We start from the raw sequence: 25,776 nt of genomic DNA on the forward strand, positions 1-25,776 counted from the left end.
TCAATTAATCTTCAACAAAGGATTGCAAGGCAAGAATACGCAATGGGAAAACGACAGTCTCTTCAACAAAGGTATTGGGAAAAACGGACAGCTATATGCAAAAGAATGGAACTGGACCACCTTCTTATACCATACACAAAACTAAACTGAAAACAGATTAAGAGCCTAAATGTGACACCTGAAACCATAAAAATCCTAGAAGAGAGCACAAGCAGTAGGTTCTCTGACACTGGCCACAGCAACATTTTTCTAGATGTGTCTCCTGAGGCAAGGGAAATGCAAACAAAAATAAACTACTGGGGTTACATGAAAATAAATGCTTCTGCACAGCAAAGGAAATAATCAATGGAACTAAAAGGCAGTCTATGGAATGGGAGGAGATATTTGCCAATGATATATCTGGTAAGGGGTTAGTACTCAAAACATATGAAGAGGGGCACCTGGGTGGCTCAGTCAGTTGAGCCTTCGACTCTGGCTTCGGTCATGATCTCACAGTTTGTGGGTTTGAGCCCCGCGTCAGGCTCTGTGCTGACAGCCCAGAGCCTGAAGCCTGCATCAGATTCTGTGTCTCCCTCTCTCTCTGCTCCTCCCCTGCTCACGCTCTGTCTCTCTTTCTCTCAAAAATGAATAAACGTTTTTAAAAAATTAAAAAAAAAAAAACATATGAAGAACTTATACAACTCAACACTGGAAAAACGAAGAATCCAATTAAAAAATGGGCAAAAGACATGAAGAGACATTTCCCCCAGAGAAGACATACAGAAGGCCAACATGCACATGAAAAGATACTCAACATCAACTAATTATTAGGGAGATGCAAATCAAAACCACAATGAGATAGCACCTTACACCTATCAGAATGGCTAAAATCAGTAACACAAAAAACAGTAAGTGCTGGTGAGGATGTCGAGAAAAAGGGACCCTGTTGGTGGGAGTGCAAACTGGTGCACGCACTGTGGAGGAGAGGATAGAGGCTCCTCAAATAATTACAAACAGAATTACCATAAGATCCAGTGACTCCACTCGTGAGTATACACCCAAAGAATACAAAAACACTAATTTGAAATGATAAATGCACCCCTATGTTTACTGCAGCATTATGTGTAATAGCCAAACTATGGAAGCAGCCCAAGTGTCCATCAAGAGATGAATGGATAAAAAAGATGTGGTGTATATAAACAAGGGAATATTACCTAGCCACGAAAGGAATGAAATCTTGCCGTTTGCAACAACATGGATGGAGTCACAGAGTATAATGCTAAGTGAAATAAGTCAGAGAAAGACAAATAAAATACCATACAATTTCACTCATATGCGGAATTTAACCAACAAACCAAATCAACAAAGAAAAAAAAAAAAAGACAAACCAAAAAACAGACTCTCACCTATAGGGAACAAACTGATGGTTACCAGAGGGGAGGTGGGGAGGGGAGTGGATGAAATAGATGAAGAACACACTTGCGATGAGAAGCACTGAGGAATGTAAAGAAATGCTGAATCACTACACAGTACACCTGAAGCTAAAATAACACTGGAGGCTAGCCAGAGCAGAGCTAAAAACAAAAAACAACAAAACAAGAACAACAACAAAAAAATCCCTAAAAATATTGCTATAGTTTAAATAAATGCAGCAAAACCAAAACGGACCACACATTGAATGGCTACTCTGTGCCAGGCTCTCAGAGGCATTCTTTTGGCGAGATACGTTTATCTCCTTTTCAAGATAAAAACTTTAAAGAATCTGCCAAAATTACAGGCTTAAAAATGGGATTCACCTTCCAAGTTTTAGAAAAGAAGCCCGATAGAGGGTATACACGCATAAGCAGACTCCTGGAAACGTAAGCTACTCAAAATAAGCAACCACACCAGAAAACAAAGGGCTTAAGCCACTGTATTATGATTCTTACCTGTGTGCGTTCCCATCTCCTTTCTGCAGAACCTCAATAATTTCCCGCACTGTGTGTGCAGGATCTCTGGGCCTCAGTAAATACAAGAGGACCTTCCTTCCATATTTGTCATTTATGATGTTGGGCAAGGAACTAATAATTTCCTGTGAAATCACAGAAACAAAAAATGAATTGAGGTGCTTAAAATAATGTGCACTTGAAATATGAGCACTACAGAACTGTTAACTATTTTTCCCAACGTCCATAAAAGAAAATGTGGAGCTAATTTTGAAATCATGTCACTAAAACACAAGGATTTACACTCAGAACACAGACTGGAGTCTCTGCTGTGACTAGCATTACTGAACAATCCGTTTATATAACTGACCGAGCTCAAGGACTTAAAAAGTATTTCAAGTTCTCCTCATTCACTATGACCAATAGTTCTCAGTCCACTATTACTAGGGACACTGCTTGCTGGGGTCACTGAGCAGATACAGTCAATTTGCAGCTGCTTTAAATGCAGCATCAGCATCGATGAAGAACATTCTTATTAGAATTTCCCCACTGAGATGTATGTGAAGAGAGATAAAGGAACTCTGTTAAATCGAACAAGTGAATAAAGGCTTTTAAAGTTAGTTGCTTATTCATGGCAAATGAAGGCTGTTTAAGTATTGCATTGAAAACAAAAATGGGGAGGGGAGGGAAGTAAATGCAGAAAGACTCCATGGAGCAGTTGCAAATAATTACAGTCTATGACATTTCCAATCAACTAACCCAGAACAATAATCTTTTCTAGTTGTCTGAACTTAAGTAACAAAGGCAATGTCATCCCCACTCCTGTGTAAATGTGATGTTTTCAGACAGAAAAGTCAATGTTTAAAAATTCCTTTACTCTTAACAGAGAATCTCCAACAGAAAAAAATCGCTTCCCCCACACCCCAACATTCCTATTTCTTGCAACAAGCCCTAATAGATATTCAAAGCCATGCGTGTTTGAGCAGCAGACATTTCTGCAGAACTGGCTAGGCCCACAGAGAGAATTCCGTCCAGCGCTTGAGGTTTACACATGACGAACCCATAAACGGGGCAGGTGACGTGCCGGCGACAGTGGCAGAGCTCTAACTCCAAGGGAAGGAATTCTCGGTGAGATAACATAGGCTCAGCGGTGCTGACCTCTTAAGGAATGCCTGATTACAATGAGATTCGCAATTCAGTGCAAGGAACCAAGCTAAAGCTGGAGATGGTCATCAAGATCAAGGTGCTACAAAATCTGTGACGGCGACGTTGGCGGTGGCAACTCCAGGCTCCACCCGAGAACCACGGCTCTCTTCTTAAAACCCCAAGCTTCCCTCATCGTCTACACAAAAGCACACGGTGCCCCCTGCGACCACTGACAGCAGCTGACACTTGGTGCTCACCTGGCAGCAGAGCAGTGCTGGGCACAGGGCACCCGCCGTCTTCCATGCACCTCACACCTCGACAGAGGGCCTACGGCTACTTCCGTTCTGCTCAGAAGCAGCCCAAGGTTTATAAAGTGACTTGCAGTAGACGTGTAAAGGTCACTCGGCACCAGTTTGTTCTTTGTATTTATGGGTCTATTTCTGATGTTTATTTTGTGTTTTATAACAGCTAAGTCACAGGGCTGTTACGTACGGCCCAGGGAACAGAGGACGATACTGTAATGACCTTGTATGGTGCCCAATGGGGACCCATCACCACGAGGGGCGCTGAGGAATGTAAATAACTGTGGGATCGTTATGCTGTACACCTGAAACTAATATAATATCGTGTGTCGACTTTACTTCAATAAAAAACAGTATGTGAAAAAGCAGGGAAAGGTTACGATGGTAAGTTTTATATTAGGTGTACTGTATCACAGTTACATGCAAAAAAAAAAAAAAAGAGAGAAAAAAACAAAACAGAACACAAAACCAGGAGACTCTATCCCCATGGAGCTCAAGTTCCTAGAAGCTGGCAGCAGCCACCCTGGACAAGGGCTTCCGCCTTCTCCTTCCCCACAGCCCCTCCTCCCCTTCCGGTCCATGACCGCGTCTGACTTTGTGAGCTCTGGGTCACATTATGATTAGGCGCTAAATTAAGCTAAAGGGAGGGCACAGAGACAAACTGCAGGAGCTGCAAGGGTGCAGAGAGCAGGTCTGGCTGGGACATCAGAGAGCACTGGCTCGAGACTGAACTGGGGCTTGGTCTTAAAAGGGAAAAGGAGGGGGCGCCTGGGTGGCTCAGTCGGTTGGGTGGCCGCACGGTTGGTGGTTTGAGCCCCACATCGGGTTCTGTGCGGACAGCTCAGAGCCTGGAGCCTGCTTTGAATTCTGTGTCTCCCTCTCTCTCTGCCCTTCCCCTTCTCATGCTGCCTCTCTCTCTCTCAGAAATAAATAAAACGGTAAAAAAAAAAAAAAATTAAAAAAAAAGAAAAAGGAAAAGGAGCATTTATTAGGCCATGACGTGCACCTGACATTTCAGGAAACCCGGTTACCCCGAACCAGAATGCTTAGCAACACTGAGCTGTCTTCGCTATTTTTAAAAGCTCTGCATAATGTAACAGGTTTTGTAGTGGCTGGGTGGCAACTGTGACGCGTGGCTCTACGTAAACGTACGTGCAGGGTAAAGGGCAAGCCATCCGTCCTGCTAAGTAAATGCCTTAGAAAAACACAGAGGCAGACAAGAATGATCAGGGAGTTATTTGGGAGAGCAAAACCTAACGAGAACTGAAATATTTTTAAAACTATAAACAACCTAAGTCTCCAACAACAGAAAGCTGGAAAGATAATCCCACTCACAGTACAATACCATTTGGTACTGAAAATCGGGGATTTAGGACAGGGCAGGCAAACCATGGCCCGCGGGCCAAATCCAACCTGCACCTTGGTTTCACATATCCGAGGAGAGAAGAATGGTTTTCATATTTCGAAGGGTTGTTAAAAACAAAGACAGAAGAAAAAAAAAAGGGAAAAAATAAAAGCAAGAATAGGGAACACAGATCATAAAATGGCTCACAAAACCTAAAATAATCACAATCCAGCCCTTTATAAAAAATAAGTGCCAACCCCTGATGAATCACAGGCCCAACGGCAAAAGGAAAAAGCAAGGTGCAGAACAAAACGTGCACGTCCTCGTTTGGAGTCTATAAACACGCAGACAGCACCACGTACATTTACTACAGTGAAAAGGTGGGCCACGCTCACAGACAACAAACCAGTGTTCATCCCCATAGGCACGGGGGAGGGGGGGACGCGCAATCAGGGCGGGTCCACAAAAGGCTTGAACTTTACGTGTATCTGTCGGTTTTACTTGGTTTTACTTCCGGTCAGACGGTGGGAGGCTGGGTGTCTGCTGTGTCACCCTCGGTACCCTCGGTACATTTAGAAGAGAATACATTTTTTTTTTTAATGTTTTATTTATTTCTAGGAGAGAGAGAGAGAGAGACAGCGTGAGCAGGGGAGGGTCAGAGAGAGAGGGAGACACAGACTCTGAAACAGGCTCCAGGCTCTGAGCTGGCAGTCAGCACAGAGCCCGACGCGGGGCTCGAACCCACGAACCGCGAGATCGTGACCTAAGTGAAAGTCGGACGCTTAACCGACTAAGCCACCCAGGCGCCCCGAGAAGAGAGTACATTTTAAAGGATGCATCAACCCTTCTTCACTTTCAAACAGCAACTGGCTAGTGTGCTTACGTCCTTTTCAGAGGAACATGCTGTCACACCATCGCCACGATTCTAGGGTAAAATGGGTCCATTTTAGAAGCATGTTTATTTTGGAAAGTGAAGTGGGTGGGAAAAGAGGAGGGCTCAGCTGACCGGGCTGTGATTTCAACTTGACTCAGAAGTCTGGGTACCCTTGAACAGAATGCTCCGTGGCAACGCTAACGCTTTCTCGGGTGTTTCCGAAAAGCACTGAATGCCGCACCAGGTTTCCTGGCGGTGGGGAACACGCCAGAGCGATCGGCATTCCCGAACTGTGTCACCAGCTATAAGACTAGAGCGTCACGATACACAGAACCTGTCGGGCGTTTTTGTCAGAGTCAGGAGTTCAGCGCGTGAGGCCGCTCTCAGGGAAAGCTGTCCCAAGTATGAGCAAGTCGTTAGGAATGTAGCTTAAATAGCTGTGGGAATCAAACCGATAAGCACAAGGAATTACAACTGCTTCACAAGCAACTTCTAAGTGAGACGAATGCTCGGTCAAAAATTAATCCCTCAGACAGCAGAGGCGAGTCCTGAAGGGCGTCTGGCCTCTCTTGAAATCCATGTGGAACCCTTATGCAAATTTCAGTTGTCGTGAAAATATTAAACAAAAGCGAACTTTCAATAGCCCAGCCTGCTTCCATTTTCATGAAACCACTTTATTCATTTTGCCAGTTTATGGCCTCACATCTCTTGTCACCGGAATGAAAAACAATCATTATTGATTGGAGTCAAAAGGGTAATAGAGTCACAAGGAACATGCCAAAATACTCAGTTTGTGACACGAAAGTCTTGCCAACTTGTTTCTTCCCACAATCCTACCCCAAAGAAAGTCATCGCCATCTTAAAACAGTCAAGGGCAAAGTCGCAACATGACAGCGAGGGCATGAGAAATTCACACCCACTGGGAGCGACAGCTGGCATCCAACCCTCGACCGCTGGCCCCTTTTTCCTCCTACTCCCAACTCTACCGGTCCAGCTCGGCTGCAGAGAGAGGCCCCGGCAACACTCCGTGCCCACAGGTAAAGTCTGTTTCTGAACGTCCACACGGCTTCTCCCTGCGGACGCCGTGAAACCAGCTTTTGATGCTAAATTTCTCCAAGGGCCCCACCTGCATGTCTGAAACAAAGGTTCGTGTGATCTCGGTCTACACAGATCATACGGTGTTAAGAATGCCTCTACTGGTCACTGCGACCAGTGTTGCCACCGCTTATCCCTAGCCCTGCGACCTCTATGTCGTACCCCACGCCACTTGCACACGAGAAAAAGGGAAGGGAAGGGAAGAAAGGCTCGCAGTCAAAAGCCAGAAAAAGAGGCAGGCATTGCAGAATGCGGTTTTTCACGTTGAAGGACTTTTCCCAAAAGGACAACTTAGTTTTCCTGAGGGCAAACTCCGGGTTAGATGAACTGCATTTCGTTACTATCACCTCGTGGTCACTGGACCAGACTACGAGGAACTGCTGAAATGAAGAAAGGAATTCTCTGAGAATTTTTAATAGCACTCTGACAAAACTTGCGTGGAGGCTCTAAGAAGTAGCACAACTGAGCGAGTTTTATCAGCTCCATCCAGGAAGGCGCACTGATAAATTGGGTAACTGTGCAGAGGTCGTTTCTCCAAAGGACAGAGAGAAAGGTCATGGGTGTCCTCCCCTGTGGGTCCCTGACTAACTGCAGAATCACTATGGCAATGAATTTCTCAGCAAACCGGAGCACTGCGTTGCTAACTTTTCATTTAGCAGGTCCTGTGGCCTCACAGCCATGTTCTCCTAATTTAACCAGTCTTTTGCAAACTTAAAATGATATTCGTATAGGGGCGCCTGGGTGGCTTAGTCGGTTAAGCGTCCGACTTTCACTTAGGTCATGATCTCGCGGTTCGTGGGTTCGAGCCCCGCGTCGGGCTCTGTGCTGACTGCTAGCTCAGAGCCTGGAGCCTGTTTCAGTCTGTGACTCCCTCTCTCTCTGACCCTCCCCTGCTCACGCTGTCTCTCTCTCTCTCCTAGAAATAAATAAAAAACATTATAAAAAAAAAAATGATATTCGTATCAAGTTATAATATTCTTGTTTGATACAGGAAAAAAGCAAATGTCCCAAAACAGACTGGAGTCAACTAAAAAAATAAATAAATAAAAATCACAAAATACTGGCGGAAAGCACACTTCAACGTCTTTACATAGATGGGTGTGAAATCAAACGGACACAGCCTCAAACGATGCATCAACTTAACTTCTATTCAAGATCATCAGAATTAATTACTTACTGATATGATTATCTGCTTCACAAGCTTAGTATCATCGATACAATCAAATGCCGCCAGTAGAACCAAATGGGAGTACTGGCCCTGTAGGGACAGGAAGCCCGGGAAGGTTAGAAAAATGTACAGCTTCTCCCCTTTCTCATACCCACAGAGTCACTTTATAAAATTATCAACGGACTGTCTAAAGTAATAGAAACAAGACAGATAAAAGCCATTCAAGGGAACTTCCTCTCTTATCAGGTCCTAGTTAATGATATTCTAGGTTGATTACAAGAAACAAAAAAAAGCAGAAGCACATTGTTCAGAATCAAATAGGCGAGACTCAATTTGTTTTTTAACCAGGATATAACACCTCTCCAAAATAAGTACCCTGTTAATAAGTAACTACTTGAAATTAAACTCAAAAAGTTCAAGTGAAAGTAGAAAAAAAACCCCAAGAACACAAAACTACATATATATAATTTCAATCATGAAAAAGAAAGTACATAAACGCAGATATAATCACATGTAAGATGCAAAATACACAGATGTGCACACAGAAAACCCTCCGGAAGGATGCTGTAATTATTGCATTTTCTTGTGTATGTTGCCTAATTTCTTTAAAACAATCCTATTTAATTAGAATAGAAATACTAAAAAAATAAACTAAAAAATACATTTATATAATGAATAAGAGAATTAGGTAAAAATAACCACTTTTAACAGAGTCACCATTAGGTGACTTAATGGTTTACGTCTTGAAAGGACAGAATGACTTTTGTGATGCTGACCATTCTCCAAAGTTTAAGAGCTTCTACTTTATGAAAAAAAGTGTTTTCGGAGCTTGTGGCATATTCTTTCTGTATCCTAGGTAACAATATCAATCTTTTTTTTTACTTTGAGAGGGTATCTGACCTCTGATAACATTCATTCACAGACACGTTTGAAAAACATGGCAGAACTAACCAGAGAGTGGTGCTTGGGTGACCCAGTGGGTTCAGCTTCAGACTCTTTCTTGTTTTTTTAATTTTTAAAAATGTTTTATTTATTTCTAAGAGAGAAAGAGGCAGCATGAACAGGGGAGGGTCAGAGAGAGAGGGAGACAGAGAATCTGAAGCAGCTCCAGGCTCTGAGCTGTCAGCACACAGCCCGACGTGGGGCTCAAACCCATGAAACGTGAGATCACAACCTGAGCCGAAGTTGTACGTTTAACCGACTGAGCCACCCAGGCGCCCGTAGCGTCAAACTCTTAATTTCAGCTCAGGGGTCATGATCTCAGAGTCATGAGATTGAGCCCCACATCAGACTCCACGCTGAGCACGGAGCTTGCTTAAGATTCTTTCCCCTTCTCTGCCCCTCTCCCCTCCTCACAGACACACTCTCTCTCTAAATAAATAAACATTAAAAAAGAAAAACACAACTGGAGAAAACCAACAGTCTAACACCTTTACCATACAAAGTTCAACACTACTAAAAATGGGGAAAGAACATAGAGTCAGTTCACAGAGAAAAATGGGACAGGTGGCTTTAAGCACAGGAAATAATACTTACTAATTAAGGACAATGAAACAATGAAATACCACTTTCCACCTATCCCATAGGCAAAAGTTGCGAATATACAAATTTGGCAGAGCTTTGGGGGAAAAGCAGGTGTGCATGTCACTGATGAGAATGTACAGTCGTTCAACTTCTTTGAAGAGCAAGTGACAACATTCAGAAAAATTTAAACTGCATGTACTTTCTGATCTAGCCATTCTATTTCTAGGCATTAATCTTACAGACATGCCTCTGCAAAGGCACAAAGGGTACGTTCTTGAGTACTACCTGAAATAACAAAAGACTGGAAACTACCCAAGGGTCTGTTAAATGAATTAAGGAATTCATATAATGAAACACTAGTCATTAAAAAGAATGACAGGTAAACTGTGGGTATATCTATATGGATAGATACATCTATCTACATGGAAAGATATCTACATATGATATATGTATTCTATACATAGAGATTACTTATTACATATGGATTATCTATTTATATACATTTATACATAAAGATATATAGATACCTATACATATTATATATATATATTTATTTATTACATATATCTCTATATGTAGAGATATAAATTTCTTGTTACCATCAAAATACCTTGCTGGGATCAGATTCTCCAAAACACAACAAAACAAAACACCTAAAACTGTTTATACAACTACACAGTAAAATTAAAACAATCCAATTTTATTATTTAAGAATGTGTTTTACTTTTGGAGCGTCTGGGTGGCTCAATCAGTTAAGCATCAGACTCCAGATTTCAGCTTAGGTCATGATCTGATGGTTTGTGTGTTCGAGCCCTGTGACAGGCCCCATGCTGACAGTACAGAACCTGCTTGGGATTCTCTCTCTGCTCCTCCCTCCCCTCCCTCTCTCTCAAAAATAAATAAACTAAAAAAAAAGAAAAAAGTCTTTTACTATTAATGCCTTTAGAATTTTCTAGTAACATTCTATTTTTACTCACTATTAATTTAAAATATTCAAATTAAAACGTTTGAAGATTTACTTAATGGTGAAAGATGAATAACAAAATTTTCTCATACTTTGGAAACAACTCACTAGACAATCTTTTCTTTCATTTTTTACAGAAAAGTTAGCTGCCTTCCGTGGCCTTACACTCCGTCCCCCGTCTCTAGCCCTGTACTTCCATAGTCACAGAGCACTAATTTACCGGCATCTGAAGTAGCAGTTACTGCAGCAAGTAGTCACCAGCTGCTAGCAGTTCTCATTGCATTTTTCATAGGATATAGTTGTTACGGCCAATTTTAGTTCACCAGTAAATCAGAAGTTAACATATAATGTTTACTACTATGTATATTCCAGAAATACTATGAAAACTATTAAGTATTTAAATACACAGGAATACCATTGTTTGAGGCAATTAATCTCTCCGAAAAAACTTTTCGCATCCTCTATGATTTAATCAAGAGGGCTGTTATAACATCTCCAAAGGATTCCGAAGAGCTATAAAACTTAACAACTGGAATTTTCTCTGCTGACTTTACAAATTTATTCTAGACAGTAATTTCCATGTTTAATAACATAATTGGACAGATGCATTAAAGAAGCTAATAAATGTCAGGCCTTCAAAAATATCTAATAAAAATGGAAAATTATCATAGTATGAAATTAAGTGAAAAAAAGGAAAAATCTCATTTAGTATAAATTTAATACCCTAAAAATACAGGCAGATGCACAGAAAAAGATTGTACTCAATGAATAGTTTTCCCCTTGGCAATTTTCTGAAGTTTTCAAATTTTCTACAATAGACGTGATTTCATTTTATTGAAACTAACAAAAAGAAAAAAAAACAAACAAAAAAATAACCGAGGCCGTACTTTCTTATACTTACATTAGCCACCTTCTCAACGTATGTCTTCATAGTTTTCACAATCACTTTCCTGTCCTTAAAAGAGAAAAGTTAACTTGTCGTACAGCCTTTAGTTATAGATTAAGAGCTACATGTATAATATTCCATGTCCACCGGTCTGGCACACTCTTCTCACGAGTGAAAACAGGTAAGCGGCCAGAACCAAAAGAACCGCAATACACGTTAAGTCCTTCCAGAGCTGTTCCAATCCTATTACACCTGTACGTGACAATCCATCGAGACGTCAATCTGGAACCATAAAATTATGAGCTGCAAGGCACGCCTGGTGGAACTACCTTCGTTTACAGTGAGAACGGAGAGATCTCTTTCAGCGTCTGAACTGACGGGCGATGCGTAAGAGGGAGCATACAGACGGCCTTCACTTATTTTTCAACAGAAACTCAACCTGTATTCATTTAAATGGCGGGCAAGGTATAACTCTTTAAAGACAAAATTCTACTGATTAAGGAAATGTGGATCATTTCGTGTTAAACTCCTGCAATTAACACGGATCTTTAAGGTACTGACCACTCACAGGAGCATCATCTCACGTGCCCATGATCTCCTCCTGCCTCTCCCTCCCCTACTAAGGTCACTGAATGAGAATCCGAGAACCTGACAGGTACCATAACTTCCACAGATGTAAGCCTGGTATGAATATTGTTTTTACTTACTTGACAGGTCCCGTCCCAAATAAAGACAACTCAAGCCTTCTGTACTTTAATGAAAACTCGAACAGAGAAACACTTAAGCCCTAAGAAAAATCCAATTCCAGGGAGGCCCTGAGGCACAACTTTGCAAAGATACTGTTGTTTATACACATGGGCGGGGGGGGGGGGGGGGGGGAAGGAAGGCAGGTCAAGCCCCAAGCGCACACTCACCTTGGGCGTGCCGTGCCACAGGCAGTGCATGGCCACTCTGGCGCCATCGTGTGTGTGCGCCAGGTATATCACCGCCTCGCGGATGGCTTCGATCATTTCCTGGGGAACAAACGCCACCATGGCTTTATTTCATTGTTTCCGCCTGCCTTTTTAAAATCTTCCACTGAGGACCAGTTAAACACAGAGAACCAAACAGAGTAGAGGTAGCCAACAATTTAAGTTTTAATTTTGGAGAGATGCATGCAGACACACAATCTTTTCCTACCCATCTTTTTTGCCCCCTGAGAGCAGCGAATACTGGTAGTCTGCAATTTCTATTAAGATACCCGAGGAGTTTTGCCAATATCTACTGAGAAAAGTACGTATGTGTGTAGTATATTTTAAAAGACTTTTCAAGAAGAATGAAGCTACCAAGTGGCTGTAGATGGAGAAGGGAGTTCTTAAGAGTAAAGCCAGCTAAGCTAAATACAATATTCTTCCCTAAAACAGCCATGTGTGTAACGAGCAGAAAATAAAACGATAATTTTGGCTGCAAAAGTTTCTCTTTTTCAGTCTGTCACTGGATTGATTACTTCTAGAAATCATTTTAATAATTCACTGTAAAAACACTTAACTAACATTTCCCTAAGAATAATTAGCCTGTTAGACTAGGTCCTCATTTATCAACGACCCCCTTTAGGAAAATCCCAATCATTGATTTCTTACAAGGTGACTTAGCTTATTTTTAATCTTTCTGCATGGTCAATGTACATAAGCTCTTAACTACATCCGGGAAGTCTAACACATAGGTGTAAACCAGATCTGACAGTTCTGCTAGGCTCCACGTTAGTCCATTCCCGACTTAAAAATGTATACTAAATAAATAAAATATAGACAAAGTCTCTGGCCAAGAAAGAGACCCCCCCCCCCCTCCCGATTTTGTAATCTTATCCCAGGCTGGGTCTCGGAAATACAGCGCTCAGCTTACAGATCTAAACTCAGGAATCTATTCAAAGCTATCAAAGCTACCCAGCTGGAGAGTGAACGCCAAGGCCAGGGAAGATACATCTCATTACAGTACATTCACACTACGTTCCCACTGGTGTTGTTATCAATACAGTCAACACTGAAGTTAATAGTAATAACAAAGACTTCCCACCACTGAATATATTCCAGGGCTCATATTCTCATTTCTCAAAGTACAGTTCCACCTTAAGAAATCCAGGACTGTGAGATACGGTGCTCTGCAGAAAAGAGAGAGAAATCCCCAGAAGGGCAATGGCACCTGCTGTAATTGCTGAACCACAAACTGAGGTGAGCAGCTTACTCTTGGAAAATTCTCTGCTCAATGCCAGTGGTGAGAGGGTCAAAATTCCTACGAATGCTTAATCCGGCACATTTGTTAAAAAGCAGTCAGGGTCATTATTTTAGTTACCTCTTACTAATAAAATGAGGACAGACGGGCAATGAGTTCACAGTGTGATGAGGCAAGCAAAGTTCAGGAGAGCAAATGATGAATTCTCATTTGTATTCCCATTTCTGACCTGAAGGGCAGTACGAATTACCTTCCCTCTCTATTCCTTCCCTTCTATCATATAAGGTCCAGTTTCTCACAGTCCATTTAGTTTTACTGAGGACCCCCCTAGCCTTTTAACGTCGACATGATTTTTGTATCAGCACAGGTGCGCTTCAAAGTACTTGAATGCCAAGTACCTGTTAGTTTTCAGTGTGGTTAGCAGGAGGACAGTAGCTGGCTTATAATTAAAATATAAAAACCCAACAAAATCCATAAAACTACAGTCAGTTCAACGGTCTTCTGGCAGATATCTAAAGGGAATTAGGAAACTTGCTCAAAGGGAGCATAGTGCCTTATCTTCTCTACATAAGGAAACAACTCTGTTTAAAATTTCCAAAAGACAATGTATGTTAAAGCAGTGTTTTTACATTTTAACGTGGCTCTTCCTCTACGTTTGGCTTAAAAACTAAAGGCAAGAACTTACTGATCTTAGCTTTGCGGGTGCATAGGTGAAAAAGTCCAAGAATACTTTATGCACCAATGAGTGCTTAATCACAGCTTCCCTGAAAAGACAGGAAACGAAAAGAGCTTATGTCAGGCTGGCCTCCGAAATAATAGAGACAGAGGTAACCTCAGCTGTGCTAAAATAACCAAAGCAGGGCGCCTGGGTGGCTCAGTCGGTTAAGCATGTGACTTCAGCTCAGGTCATGATCTCACGGTTTGTGGGTTCGGGCCCCACGTCGGGCTCTGTGCTGACATCTAGCTCAGAGCCTGGAGCCTGCTTCTAATTCTGTGTCTCCCTCACTCTCTCTGACCCTCCTCTGCTCACGCTGTCTCTATCTCTCTCTCAAAAATAAATAAAACATTAAAAAAAAAATTTTAAATAACCAAAGCAAGCAAAATGGTTTTAGCCAAATGTAGTCTGTCCTAAGGCAGAGTGCATCTTTTCAGTAATATAAACAGAATTAAAAACAACAACAAACTTTCAGATGGTAAAAATCTTTTAGTGTCTTCCACTAGAACCAAAACCAGAGTACAAAGTTCTAGTATCTACAGCAAAGGTGAAATCGTCCTCTGAAAACTCTCCACCACGTGCAATAAGGACATCTACGTTTCTTTACCCAATAATGGACACGTGATTAGAAATCCTTACGTGCAACCATGTTTACAGCTATTTTCTTTCTGTCAAGCACCCTTCACAAGGCTTAGTTTCATAAAATAATTTTAGTGCAATTAAAACATGACAAGAACAAAACGGTATCAGTGATCACAACGCCACCTGACTGATCAGGCTTCTTAGCTTGACACTTGCTGAATTCACACGTACGGTGGAGGCTCATGATCAAGGCACCAGAGACCTCAAGCTGACAAGTGTCTACGCAGCTGGGAAGCACACGCTGCCTTCATGGGCAAAGCACTGCTTCTGAGTGTTTTAGAAACATTAACCCCTTCAACCTTCATAACCCTCCTTGGAATATGTACTACTATTATCCCAATCTTGTAGATGTGGAAACTGAGGCACAGAGAGGTTGAGTTATTCAATGCCGCACACTTAATAACTGACCCGGGGAGGGGGAGTGGGGGCGCACCAGGCTTCACACCCTGGCAGCGTGGGTCGCAAAGGCTACGCCTTAACCACTACACTACGGAACCAACTCCCAGGATGCCACATGCCCGAGCAACTGAGTTTTCCGATCCGATTCAAACAATACGATCTCTTTGGGAAACTATCTTCCCTCCCTCTGTAAGGGTGATGCAAAAATTTCAGATGCCATCAGTCAGAATGCCATCTGTTAACAAAACACAAAAAGAGCTGGCTTCTTACTTTTGGGCCATTGGAGTTAGAATCTGCTTCATTTCATCCATGATAAGCTCTAGTTTTTCTGGCTGTACCTGTAATACTTTGTCCAGAGTTGGGTGGTCTGCAGACTGTAAAGAGGAAAAGAAAAAAAAAAAAATCAAACCCTGTAATTTTAATGTTTCTTCATCATCACAGCAAAGAAAATCATTTATAGTTATTTTAAATAAACTCAATATAAATTTCAGATTTCCCATAGTCACGTAAGGAAAGCCCCGCTGTAATTACACTCGCGGAGTAAGCTGGCTCTCTGGCTCACACTCTATACCATCAATGTACTTCAAGAGGCAGGCTCAACCAGCCAACGGGCACCTGGCACCTACTTCAACAAGCATCAAGTAGTCAGCTCCCAGATTCTTGCCACCATGGATAGTCCTCCAGTGCCGGCTACAGCAGAAACTAGCCAGAAGCTGAACCTCACGGTGGGGAAGCAATCTCCGGAGACAGATGTGCACATTTATGTCCCAAGGTCTGAAACAGATCCCTGCATTGTCTCAGTCCCCTTACTGGCCTCTATCTGACTGGACCCTGTACTGGGCCCAAGGCTGGTTCTCTCTCCTCCCCTCCTCCCTAGAAATAACCTGGAGAAGAACAGTCCGCACGCAGAAAGAAACCAAGAAGGCAGCTCCAGGGAGCCCGAGGCCCTGGGCCTGAGCCGGCTGGGGGTGCCAGCTGCGAAGAGCCCTCTCTCTACCTCAGTCCCTTGGAAGCGGCTGTACTGAAGCATCACAAGGAGCGCTCGGGAGAGAGGAACACCACAGTATAATTTAAAGGGGATTTAGACATTGTGCCCCAGGAGAAAGGGAAATGTAAGTCTGATCAGTCGCTCATCACGCCAGAGAGAAAATAATCCAAGGGAATAAAGACCTCTTAGCGGACCAGACAAAGCAAAAATACATTCTGAGAACAGGGCGCTGGAAGGTCGGGAAGAGCCCACGGAGAAGTAACAGCGTCAGCAGGAACGTTCTGGAACGCCACCTTGTAGAGCTGGAAGGTGTTCCCGTAGAGCTCCTCGGTCAGCATGTTCCTCTGCTCCAGGACGGCCCTGTCGTTGTAGGCGTACTCCACGACGGCGGACGCCTCCGCGTGCCGCAGCAGCTTCCGCACGTGCCCTCTGAAGCTTCTCATGATCTCCGCGGTCTGCGGCTTGCTCCTGGCCCCAAGGAGGCGAGACAGCAGCAGTGAGAGCAGGGCGGTCACAAAACCCAACTTCTCCTGAAACCGGCCCATCACTGTGCGCGGTGGCCCACCAGGAGGGGGAGACCTGGCGGGGAGAGTCAGCACCCCCCCCCCCGTCCCCCCACCGCCCGCCAGCTCACTCAGGAGCCAGCCTGCAACAGGCGCCCGAGGCCTGACTGCCGAGCAGCTGAGAGCTCCTGAGCGAGCTCCTGAATTCTGTGACTCGGCTTCTTCGGTCACGTCACCGAGAGGACACGGCTGAGGGGAGACCTGAATGACTTAAATGCGCAGAGAACGGTGGCCAGCTCTGTGTTCCCAGCGCCAGGACCCCGTATTAAACTGTTCAGCGTGAACAAGCAGGGGAGACAGACAGAAAGGGAAGGTGAAAGAAGGGAAACAGGACTTTGGGGCGCCTGGGTGGCTGAGTCAGTTAAGCATCGGACTCTTAAGTTTTGATTCAGGTCATGATCTCATGGCTTCGTGGGTTCAAGCCTGCTTGGGATTCCCTCCCTCTCGTTCTCTGCCCCTCCCCACTATGTTGTCTCTCTCAAAATAAATAAATAAACTTAAAAAAAAAAAAAGAAAGGACTTCTTAACAAGTCTTTACATTACATCCTAACATACTCGGGTAGCTGACAATTACAGTCAGAAACCCGTTTTTTGAAAATTCTGCAAACTGAACTTTTCTACGGTTCACACATCGGGGCACATTTCGTTCAAATGGACAAGTCCAGTCAAGAAGCAATTCCAGCTGGTGCAGGACACCTTTCCACCCGAACGTTCCCTCACCTACGCCTGCCGGGCCTCCGCACCTGCTCCTCCCAGCCCTGCACCTTCTACATAAGGGTAACGAGTGGTAAATTGATCATTCTACTTCTCTTCTTCCAGGACGTCAAAATCTAAGAGTGGTGAAGGCAGTATCCTCATTTACGTGACCAGGATCATTGTTCTCAGACCAAACTCCCCAGCAACTCAACGAGTATCTGCCCAGGGCTAGTGACTATGACCCAGACCAAGTGCCCAGGTGCCATCCAGATCTTTAAAAAAGTAATGATGGGGCACTTGGGTGGCTCAGTTGGCTGAGTGTCTGACTTCAGCTCAGGTCATGATCTCAAGGTCTGTGGGTTCGAGCCCGGCGTCAGGCTCTGTGCTGACAGCTCAGAGCCTGGAGCTGCTTCGGATTCTGTGTCTTCCCTTTCACTCCACTCCTCCCCTGCTTACACTCTGTCTGTCTCTCTCTCAAAAATAAACATTAAAAAAAAAACTTTTTTTTTAACTAACAACAATATATTATAAATAAAAACTTACCCATACATGAGAAATTTCTTAACTATATTTCTGGAATATTTAGCTTTACTCAACTGGACGAAATCATCTGCAAAACAAAATATATTACCATGATGCGACACGCTCGCTTCGGCCCTCCAGTAACAGAGAGCCGTGTACACACACAGTCCTGGGAGCGCAACTCTCCTACTCGGCCCGCGTAAAGAACCCATAAAAACAAAAAAAGGCCCTGCAGAGAACACACTGCTCTCCCTTGGCAACGAGGACTTTCCAGGGCAGTCCGAGGTAGGTCAAGAGAAAAAGTGACTCATTATAAAGGGTCACGGTGAGTCTACCACCGGGGAGACGTACCTCGCAGCTCCTCAAAAGCCTGTTTGCGCTGCTCGTCGTTACCAAACTGGATGTAACACTGGATCACACGAGTTGAATCGTGAGCAAACGCCATCTGCAGTGAAGACAGTTTGGGCTGTCAGATCCTCTCTGAAGAGTTCTAGTTCTATCACGGCGCTTGTTTCGTTGCTACTTCTTTGAGAATTCCGTGCCCCGAAAGAGGGAGGGTCTTCACGGATAAAATCAAGCCTATGTTACTCGGGAGTAGAAATGCTGGCCTTAACTGTACAAAATGCCATTCTTTGGTTCTGCCGCTTACCGTGCGACACTGGGACAGCTCTAACATCTTGCAAGATTCCTATCATGAGAATTAAAAACAAAGCAAACCTAACCAAACCTCTGTAATGGTTATACATACTGTTATTTCTCATTGCTCTGAAAGTTACTTTGCCTAAGGGAAATTTTCCAATTCAAAAATTTTATTATTCTCTAATTCTGTTTGTTTGTTCATATAAGCAACCCAAGAAAGTTTGGCCTTGGTGCCCTAACGTATAGGGAGAAGACCTGAAAGCCTTGCTACACGAGTAAATATAACTATACAGACATTCACGCTTTGGCAATTAATAGCTAATCCCTTTATTTTTTTTATTAATTAATTAATTAATTAATATCCCTTTATTATTTTTATTATAATCCCTGACCGTTTATCTATTTTATTTCTAGAAAAGTTGTTGCATTTCATTTTGTTTATTTATTTATTTTGAGAGAGGGCAGACAAAGCAGAGAGAGGAGAGAGAATGCCAAGCAGGCTCTGCACTGTCAGCACAGAGCCCAACACAAGTCTCGAACTCACAAACCGTGAGATCATGACCTGACCCAAAACAAGAGTCAGACACTTAACTGGCTGAGCCACCCAGGTGCCCTAAGAAGTTGCTGTATTTCAAATACCACCACCCCTCCCACCTCACAACTTGTGGATAAATCAGATCCTCGCCGTAGGACTCGTTGATCAATTTTCTACAGCAGTAACCATAAATAATGACTTATGCAAAATTATTCTTTACTAGGCCATGTTACAAGCCTACTTTAATCTTATTTATTTATTTTAATGTTTGTTTTTGAGAGAGAGAGAGAGAGAGAGAGAGAGAGAGAATGAATGAGAGAGAAAGCACATACAAGCAGGGGAGGGGCAGAGAGAGAGGGAGACACAGAATCCGAAGCAGGTTCCAGGCTCTGAGCTGTCAGCACAGAACCTGATGCGGGGCTCAAACTCACGAACCACGAGATCATGACCTGAGCTGAAGTCAGACGCTTAACCAACTGAGCTACCCAGGCGCCCCGCGAATAATAAACACTTTAATAGTGCTTTTTTTTTTTAAATGTTTTATTTATTTCTAGGAGAGAGAGAGAGACAGCGTGAGCAGGGGAAGGTCAGAGAGAGAAGGAGTCACAGACTGAAACAGGCTCCAGGCTCTGAGCTGGCAGTCAGCACAGAGCCCGACGCGGGGCTCGAACCCACGAACCGCGAGATCATGACGTAAGCGAAAGTCGGACGCTTAACCGACTAAGCCACCCAGACGCCCCAACAGTGCTTATTATTTGTTGCTCATTCTGGCTGTAAAATTCTTTAGTTCCAACAAGTCAGAAGATGAAAGTAGACCTCCATCAAAGCTCTGCATTTCAGAAGAATTTCCTTAATGGAGATTTGTAGAGATTTTTAATAAAACTAAAAACAAAATTTTTAAAGTTTAAAAAAATTTTGTGCACATATGGATTACTTACTCTACAAGCAATACTGATGCTCTAAGTTTATTTTTCCCATTGAGACCCTGAAGCAACCCCAAGAGTGTGCTGTGATTTCCACTTTATAGGTGAGAGAGGCAAGTTTATGAAAAGTTAAGGAATGTCCTACCCACCCCTGTGATCCTGGGGACAAAACTGAACCTCTTCGAATCCCAGAGGCAGAAATATCCATCACGGATGAAGACATTAAAGGAGACTAAGCACGCAATTGCGAGCATCGCCCTCAGCACACAGTCATCAGCAACGCATAGTTGCATCCCTCCGAAAGGCACACACACTTTAAGCAGCAGAGTGAGGGTATGAACACCACACTTACAGCCAAGGCTGTGCAGTATTAGCACGAGGGCGGCTGGGGAAGGATCCTGAGTGTAAAATACTTATAAATCCAGGACAAGAGATTACTCCTGGAGCTGAGGATAAGTTTTATCCTAAAAGGATCTTTCTTGCTGCATTTGTAAGAAAGCAGCGGCCAGGAAGTTACTCATTTTGAGACATTCCTCCACACCACATGACAGCCTCTGCTTAGCCCTACGTCTGCAGTGTGGCAAAGACTATCCGTCCCGGGATCTGTATGCTGAAAACTATAGAGAACTTATGAAGGAAATTGAAGAAGACACAAAGAAATGGAAAAACATTCCATGCTCATGGGTGGGAAGAATAAATATTGCTAAAATGTCATTACTACCCAAAGCAATCTACACATTCAATTCAATCCCAATCAAAATTGCACCAGCATTCTCAAAGCTAGAACAAACTATCCTAAAATTTGTATGGAACCACAAAAGACCCCGAATAGCCAAAGTAACATTGAAGAAGAAAACCAAATCGGGAGGCATCACCATCTCAGACTTTAGCCTCTACTACAAAGCTGTCATCATCAAGACAGTACGGTATTGGCATAGAAACAGACACATAGACCAATGGACTAGAATAGAGAACTCAGAAGTGGACCCAAAAGTATACAGCCAACTAATCTTTGACAAAGCAGGAAAGAGTGTCCAATGGAAAAAAGACAGCCTCTTTAACAGATGGTGCTGGGAGAACTGGACGGCAACATGCAGAAGAATGAAACTACATCATTTTCTCACACCATTCACAAAAATAAACTCAAAATGGATAAAGAACCTGAATATGAGACAGGAAACCATCAACACCCTAGAAGAGAAAGCAGGAAAAAACCTCCTTGACCTCCACCACAGCAATTTCTTACTTGACACATTCCCAGGGGAATCAAGAGCAAAAATGAACTATTGGGACCTCATCAAGATATAAAGCTTCTGCACAGCAAAAGAAACAATCCATAAAACGAATAGGCAACCAACGGAATGGGAAAAGATAGTTGCAAATGACGTATCAGATAAAAGGCTAGTATCCAAAATCTATAAGGAACTCCCCAAACTCCATGCCGGAAAAACAAACAACCCGGTAAAGAAATGGGCAGAAGATATGAACAGACACTTCTCCAAAGAGGACATCCAGATGGCCAACAGACACATGAAACGATGCTCAGCGTCCCTCATCATCAGAGAAAGACAAATCAAAACCACACTGAGATACCACCTCACGCCAGTCAGAGTGGCTAAAATGAGCAAATCAGAGGACTCCAGATGCTGGCGAGGATGTGGAGACACGGGCACCCTCCTACACTGTTGGTGGGTCTGTAAACTGGTGCACCCCCTCTGGAAAACAGTGTGGAGGTTCTTCAAAAACTTAACACTAGAACTCCCCTATGACCCAGCAATAGCACTGCTAGGAATTTACCCAAGGGGCACAGGGGTGCTGATGCATAGGAGCACATGTGCCCCAATGTTCACAGCAGCACTCTCAATAATAGCCAAAACACGGAAAGAGCCTAAGTGTCCATCAACGGACGAATGGATCAAAAAGATGTGGTTTATCTATACGATGGAATACTACATGGCAATGAGAAAGAATGACATCTGGCCACGTGTAGCAACATGGATGGACCTTGAGGGTGTTATGCTGAGCGAAATAGGTCAGGCAGAGAAGGACAAATATCATATGTTTGCACGTATAGGAGGATTAGGAGGAACTTAACAGAGGACCATGGAAGAAGAAGGGGGGAAATAGTGGGGGAGAGGGAGGGAGGCAAACCATGAGAGACTCTTGAATGCCGAGAACAAACTGAGGGCAGATGGGGGAGGGGGGTGATGGGCATGGAGGAGGGCACTTGTTGGGATGAGCACTGGGTGTTATATGGAAACCAACTTGACAATAAACTATTTAAGGAAAAAAGAAAAAAAGATTGTCCCCCTGGGGTCCCCAGAGCCCTGGAGTCAGATGTCTTAGCGTCGGCAGACACTAATTATAAAACGCAGTGAAACGGCAACAACAAGAATTAGGTTAGAACACCCCTACTTCTATATTTTAAAGATCCCTGTATGATGCTTCTAACAGCAAGCAAGTGCTCATCTGATTATATCATGTATTCAAGAGTCAGGAATTTAGAATATATGAGATCATAGAGAGTTCGGAGCAGGCTATTCTAACACATCATATATACTCCTCAGGTAACTTTGAAGAGCACTGACTTACAAGTAAATTTTTAAAGAATGACATGGACAGATCATTGATATTTTGATAACTCCCCAGGAGTAAGGTCCCTCACTACGAAAGGTTTTATTTAGTCGGTACTATAAAAGGTATTTGAAATTTGGAGCCAAATACATTTACAACCACAACTGTGCCTGTCGTGAATGGTCAGCCAGCTTTTACTGACAGCGGGCAGGCCTCAGTTGTTACAGATGCCACTACGAGGCTGCCTACTTACTGTTTTAATTTTCCCTTGGATCAGCTTCTGCAAATCACCCATCAACTTGACTCTCTTTTCTTTGTCACAGTCTTTTCTATAAATGAGAATAAAGAAGGAGGAAACATAGCTTAAGCAAAGACGTTATTTCCAACACAAGAAAGCAAAAACCATACCAGAGTATGTTTGCCCGGCTAGAGGGATTTTCTCTTCGGAGGCAGCGAGCCTCCAACGTCAAATTACTATTCCAGCAGCCGGAGAAAAGTAATTTTCTCAAAGACAAGAACTCATCTCACAAGGTATCATTTTATGCATCAATTTAAATCTTCACAGCCCAAACCTCAAATGTCAAGGAAATAATAAAACAAGTTTGAGAGACCAAAGACTTAAGTATCTCAAAACGCAGCCCATAAGAAATTGTCCTTCATTTTCTCAGAACTCTCCCAGGAAGAAATTTCCAACCCATTTTAATGCTCATGTATTTTCATAAACATATCTGACACCACCCTATGGGCCCCACACACGTCGAGTGTGGGATGACCTCCGATACCGATGCCTCTACTGGAGTGCTGGGTCCTCCCTGCATCACCCAAGTGCGTGCAGTCCGCCTCAGGACATCTCGCTACGGATGAGGGGCGCCCACACCCCTCCAACCTCTCCGAGGCGCTAACGAAGATGCCATCAGGGAGCATTACCTTCGTAAGACCTCCCAAATCTGCTTTGCGCGAACGACGACATCATAGTTGGTTTTATCGCTGAGCTGTCTGCTTTGTTTCAGTTCTTTCTTCTTCCTTTTGAAGTCATCCCACTTGGGTTTCTTGGCTGCTGATTCTAGTCAGAACAGAAATGACTGTCAATTATATGTAACGTTCTGAGGGCCACAAACCAGAACAAACTGGGTACACAGGGCAATCACTTACCAGGATCAACACTCCTTGTAAAAACTAAAAAGGGATAAACATCGTTCACTGTAAACTTACACTTTCTTTCATTTTCTGAGCAGTTTATACATTTCAAATTTGGTTAGAATCAACCAACCACTCAGTCAGGAAAAAACAAAATTAAAAGGATTGTAAAAGCAACTGAAAAGTGTTAAGCATCTTTTTCAATTGTAAAATACAAATTCTACTTTAAGACGTCACAGGGGTGCCTGGGTAGCTCAGTCGGTTAAAGCGTCCAACTTTGGCCCAGGTCATGATCCCAAGCTTCGTGGGTTCGAGCCCCGCGTCGGCCTCTGTGCTGACAGCTCAGAGCCTGGAGCTGCTTCGGATTCTGTCTCCCTCTCTCTCTCTCTCTGCTCCTCCCCTGCTTGCACTCTGTCTCTCTGTCTCCCAAAACTAAATAAACATTTAAAAAATTTTTTAAAAATCAGCCATTGGACTTCAGGTATAATCAGTTCTTAATGGAAACAAAATGTAGTCCAATCTAAAACGGGGGGGAAAGTATGAACACTGTCAGTACTCCGAGGCTTGTTACAGATCCTTTAACTTTTACAAAGACCCTGTGAGGTGGGTACTATTCACAGGTCCTTTTTCACATCAGGGAAACACGGCGCTAAGTAGGTCCACTCCTTGTCCAAGCTGAGGCGAATCCCAAGTGTAGAGCCATGCTGAAGCCGAGCGGCCCTTCTCACACCTCCACGGCTAGGCATGACCAAAATGTCTGTCTTCCCTGCAATAATGCTCTGGAAGTCTTGTATCTTACTACTAGTATTTTTTTTCCCCTTCAAAATCTAAGGACATTATCAACTGACTCAAAAAACCCAATGAGGCCTAACAAAGAACAACTTAATAAAATGGGAATTATTTACGGGAGTGTCTTGTAAAGAACCCTCTGGAGAATTACTGACTTCTAAACCTCTCCCCTTCTCGTATTAGAAAGTGCATTCATTACAGAACACCTGGAAAACGCAGCAACATTCTATCCCCACAAAACCTACTGTAACTAGTAACTTTTTATCTTCTTGCCATTTCCCTATGCCTGTTTTATATTCATCTTTAAAAACTCAGGATCTTACTGCTTCGCTTAAACATTACACTGTAAGTATTCTTCCATGAAACAAAATTATTTCCCAACAACATAATTTTTAACAGCCCAACTGCGGTACAATTCACTACAGTGTATTTAATTATTTCCTTTACTGTTTACTTCCTTGTTCCCTGGCTGGGAATCAGAGATTACCAGAAAGAGAGGACACATTTCCTATTCACATTAGGGCTTCATGCACTACACGGGAGGAGGCAAGGATTGACCCAGAGCGCATGTTAAGTCCAGAAACCTCGGGGTGCCCTTGACATCTGCCACGCTAGGCTGCGGTAGGAGACAACTTGGGGATCTCTAGTACCCAGGGCCCCGCCTGTGCTGACATGAAAGCATGAGAAAATCAAATCAGGGTCAGGAGGGGACGTCCCACAGCACGAGTAACCAGGGCTACGGCCGGACAGGTGCTCACGTGGGAAGGCACCGTGTTTAACACACAGTGGCGAGACATCTCACAGGGAAACGAGACTCTCATTAGAGAAGCTCCGAGAAAGAGCAACTGGGGGTGGGACGGGGGAGGTGGAAGAGGATGAAGAGACAGGGATAGAGAGGAACACAGGTGCTGGAGCATAAAAGGATCCTGCCAGCCCAAGGAGTAACAATGGGATCTTCCCTTCCTCTGTCCACACCTCCCCGTCACCCCCCGCGACCAGTCCTCCCCCCCTCCCCATCCCCCCCGTGAACGGTCCTCCCCCCTCTCCGTCCCCCCCCCGTGAGCGATCCTCCCCCCTCCCCCCTCCGCGTGAGCGGTCCTCCCCCCCTCCCCGTCCCCCCCAACGGTCGTCCCCCCTCCCCGCCCCCCCGTGAGTGGTCCTCCCTCCCCCCCGTGAACGGTCCTCCCCCCCTCCGCCCCCCCGTGAGCGGTCCTCCCTCCCCCCTCCCCGTCCCTCCC

At 43.8% G+C, this 25,776-nt stretch overlaps 1 protein-coding gene across 2 annotated transcripts in view; it reads right to left on the reverse strand.

The window, feature by feature from the left end:
* Positions 1–25,776, reverse strand: part of PUM3 (pumilio RNA binding family member 3) — a 50,625-nt gene that overhangs the window by 14,303 nt on the left and 10,546 nt on the right. For both annotated transcript variants that reach the window (XM_039230853.1, XM_039230852.1), the window contains 11 exons: positions 23,540–23,675; positions 22,866–22,941; positions 18,293–18,386; positions 17,963–18,029; positions 16,454–16,628; positions 15,443–15,546; positions 14,102–14,180; positions 12,123–12,221; positions 11,224–11,277; positions 7,844–7,924; positions 1,908–2,050 (listed from right to left, as the gene is read on the reverse strand). In XM_039230853.1, the coding sequence (XP_039086784.1) occupies positions 1,908–2,050; positions 7,844–7,924; positions 11,224–11,277; positions 12,123–12,221; positions 14,102–14,180; positions 15,443–15,546; positions 16,454–16,628; positions 17,963–18,029; positions 18,293–18,386; positions 22,866–22,941; positions 23,540–23,675 (1,108 nt within the window). The remainder of the gene's footprint in view (positions 1–1,907; positions 2,051–7,843; positions 7,925–11,223; positions 11,278–12,122; positions 12,222–14,101; positions 14,181–15,442; positions 15,547–16,453; positions 16,629–17,962; positions 18,030–18,292; positions 18,387–22,865; positions 22,942–23,539; positions 23,676–25,776) is intronic.

Source organism: Hyaena hyaena, unplaced genomic scaffold (assembly GCF_003009895.1).
Source record: "Hyaena hyaena isolate Hyena2069 unplaced genomic scaffold, ASM300989v1 scaffold_51, whole genome shotgun sequence".
Taxonomy (NCBI): Eukaryota; Metazoa; Chordata; class Mammalia; order Carnivora; family Hyaenidae; genus Hyaena; species Hyaena hyaena.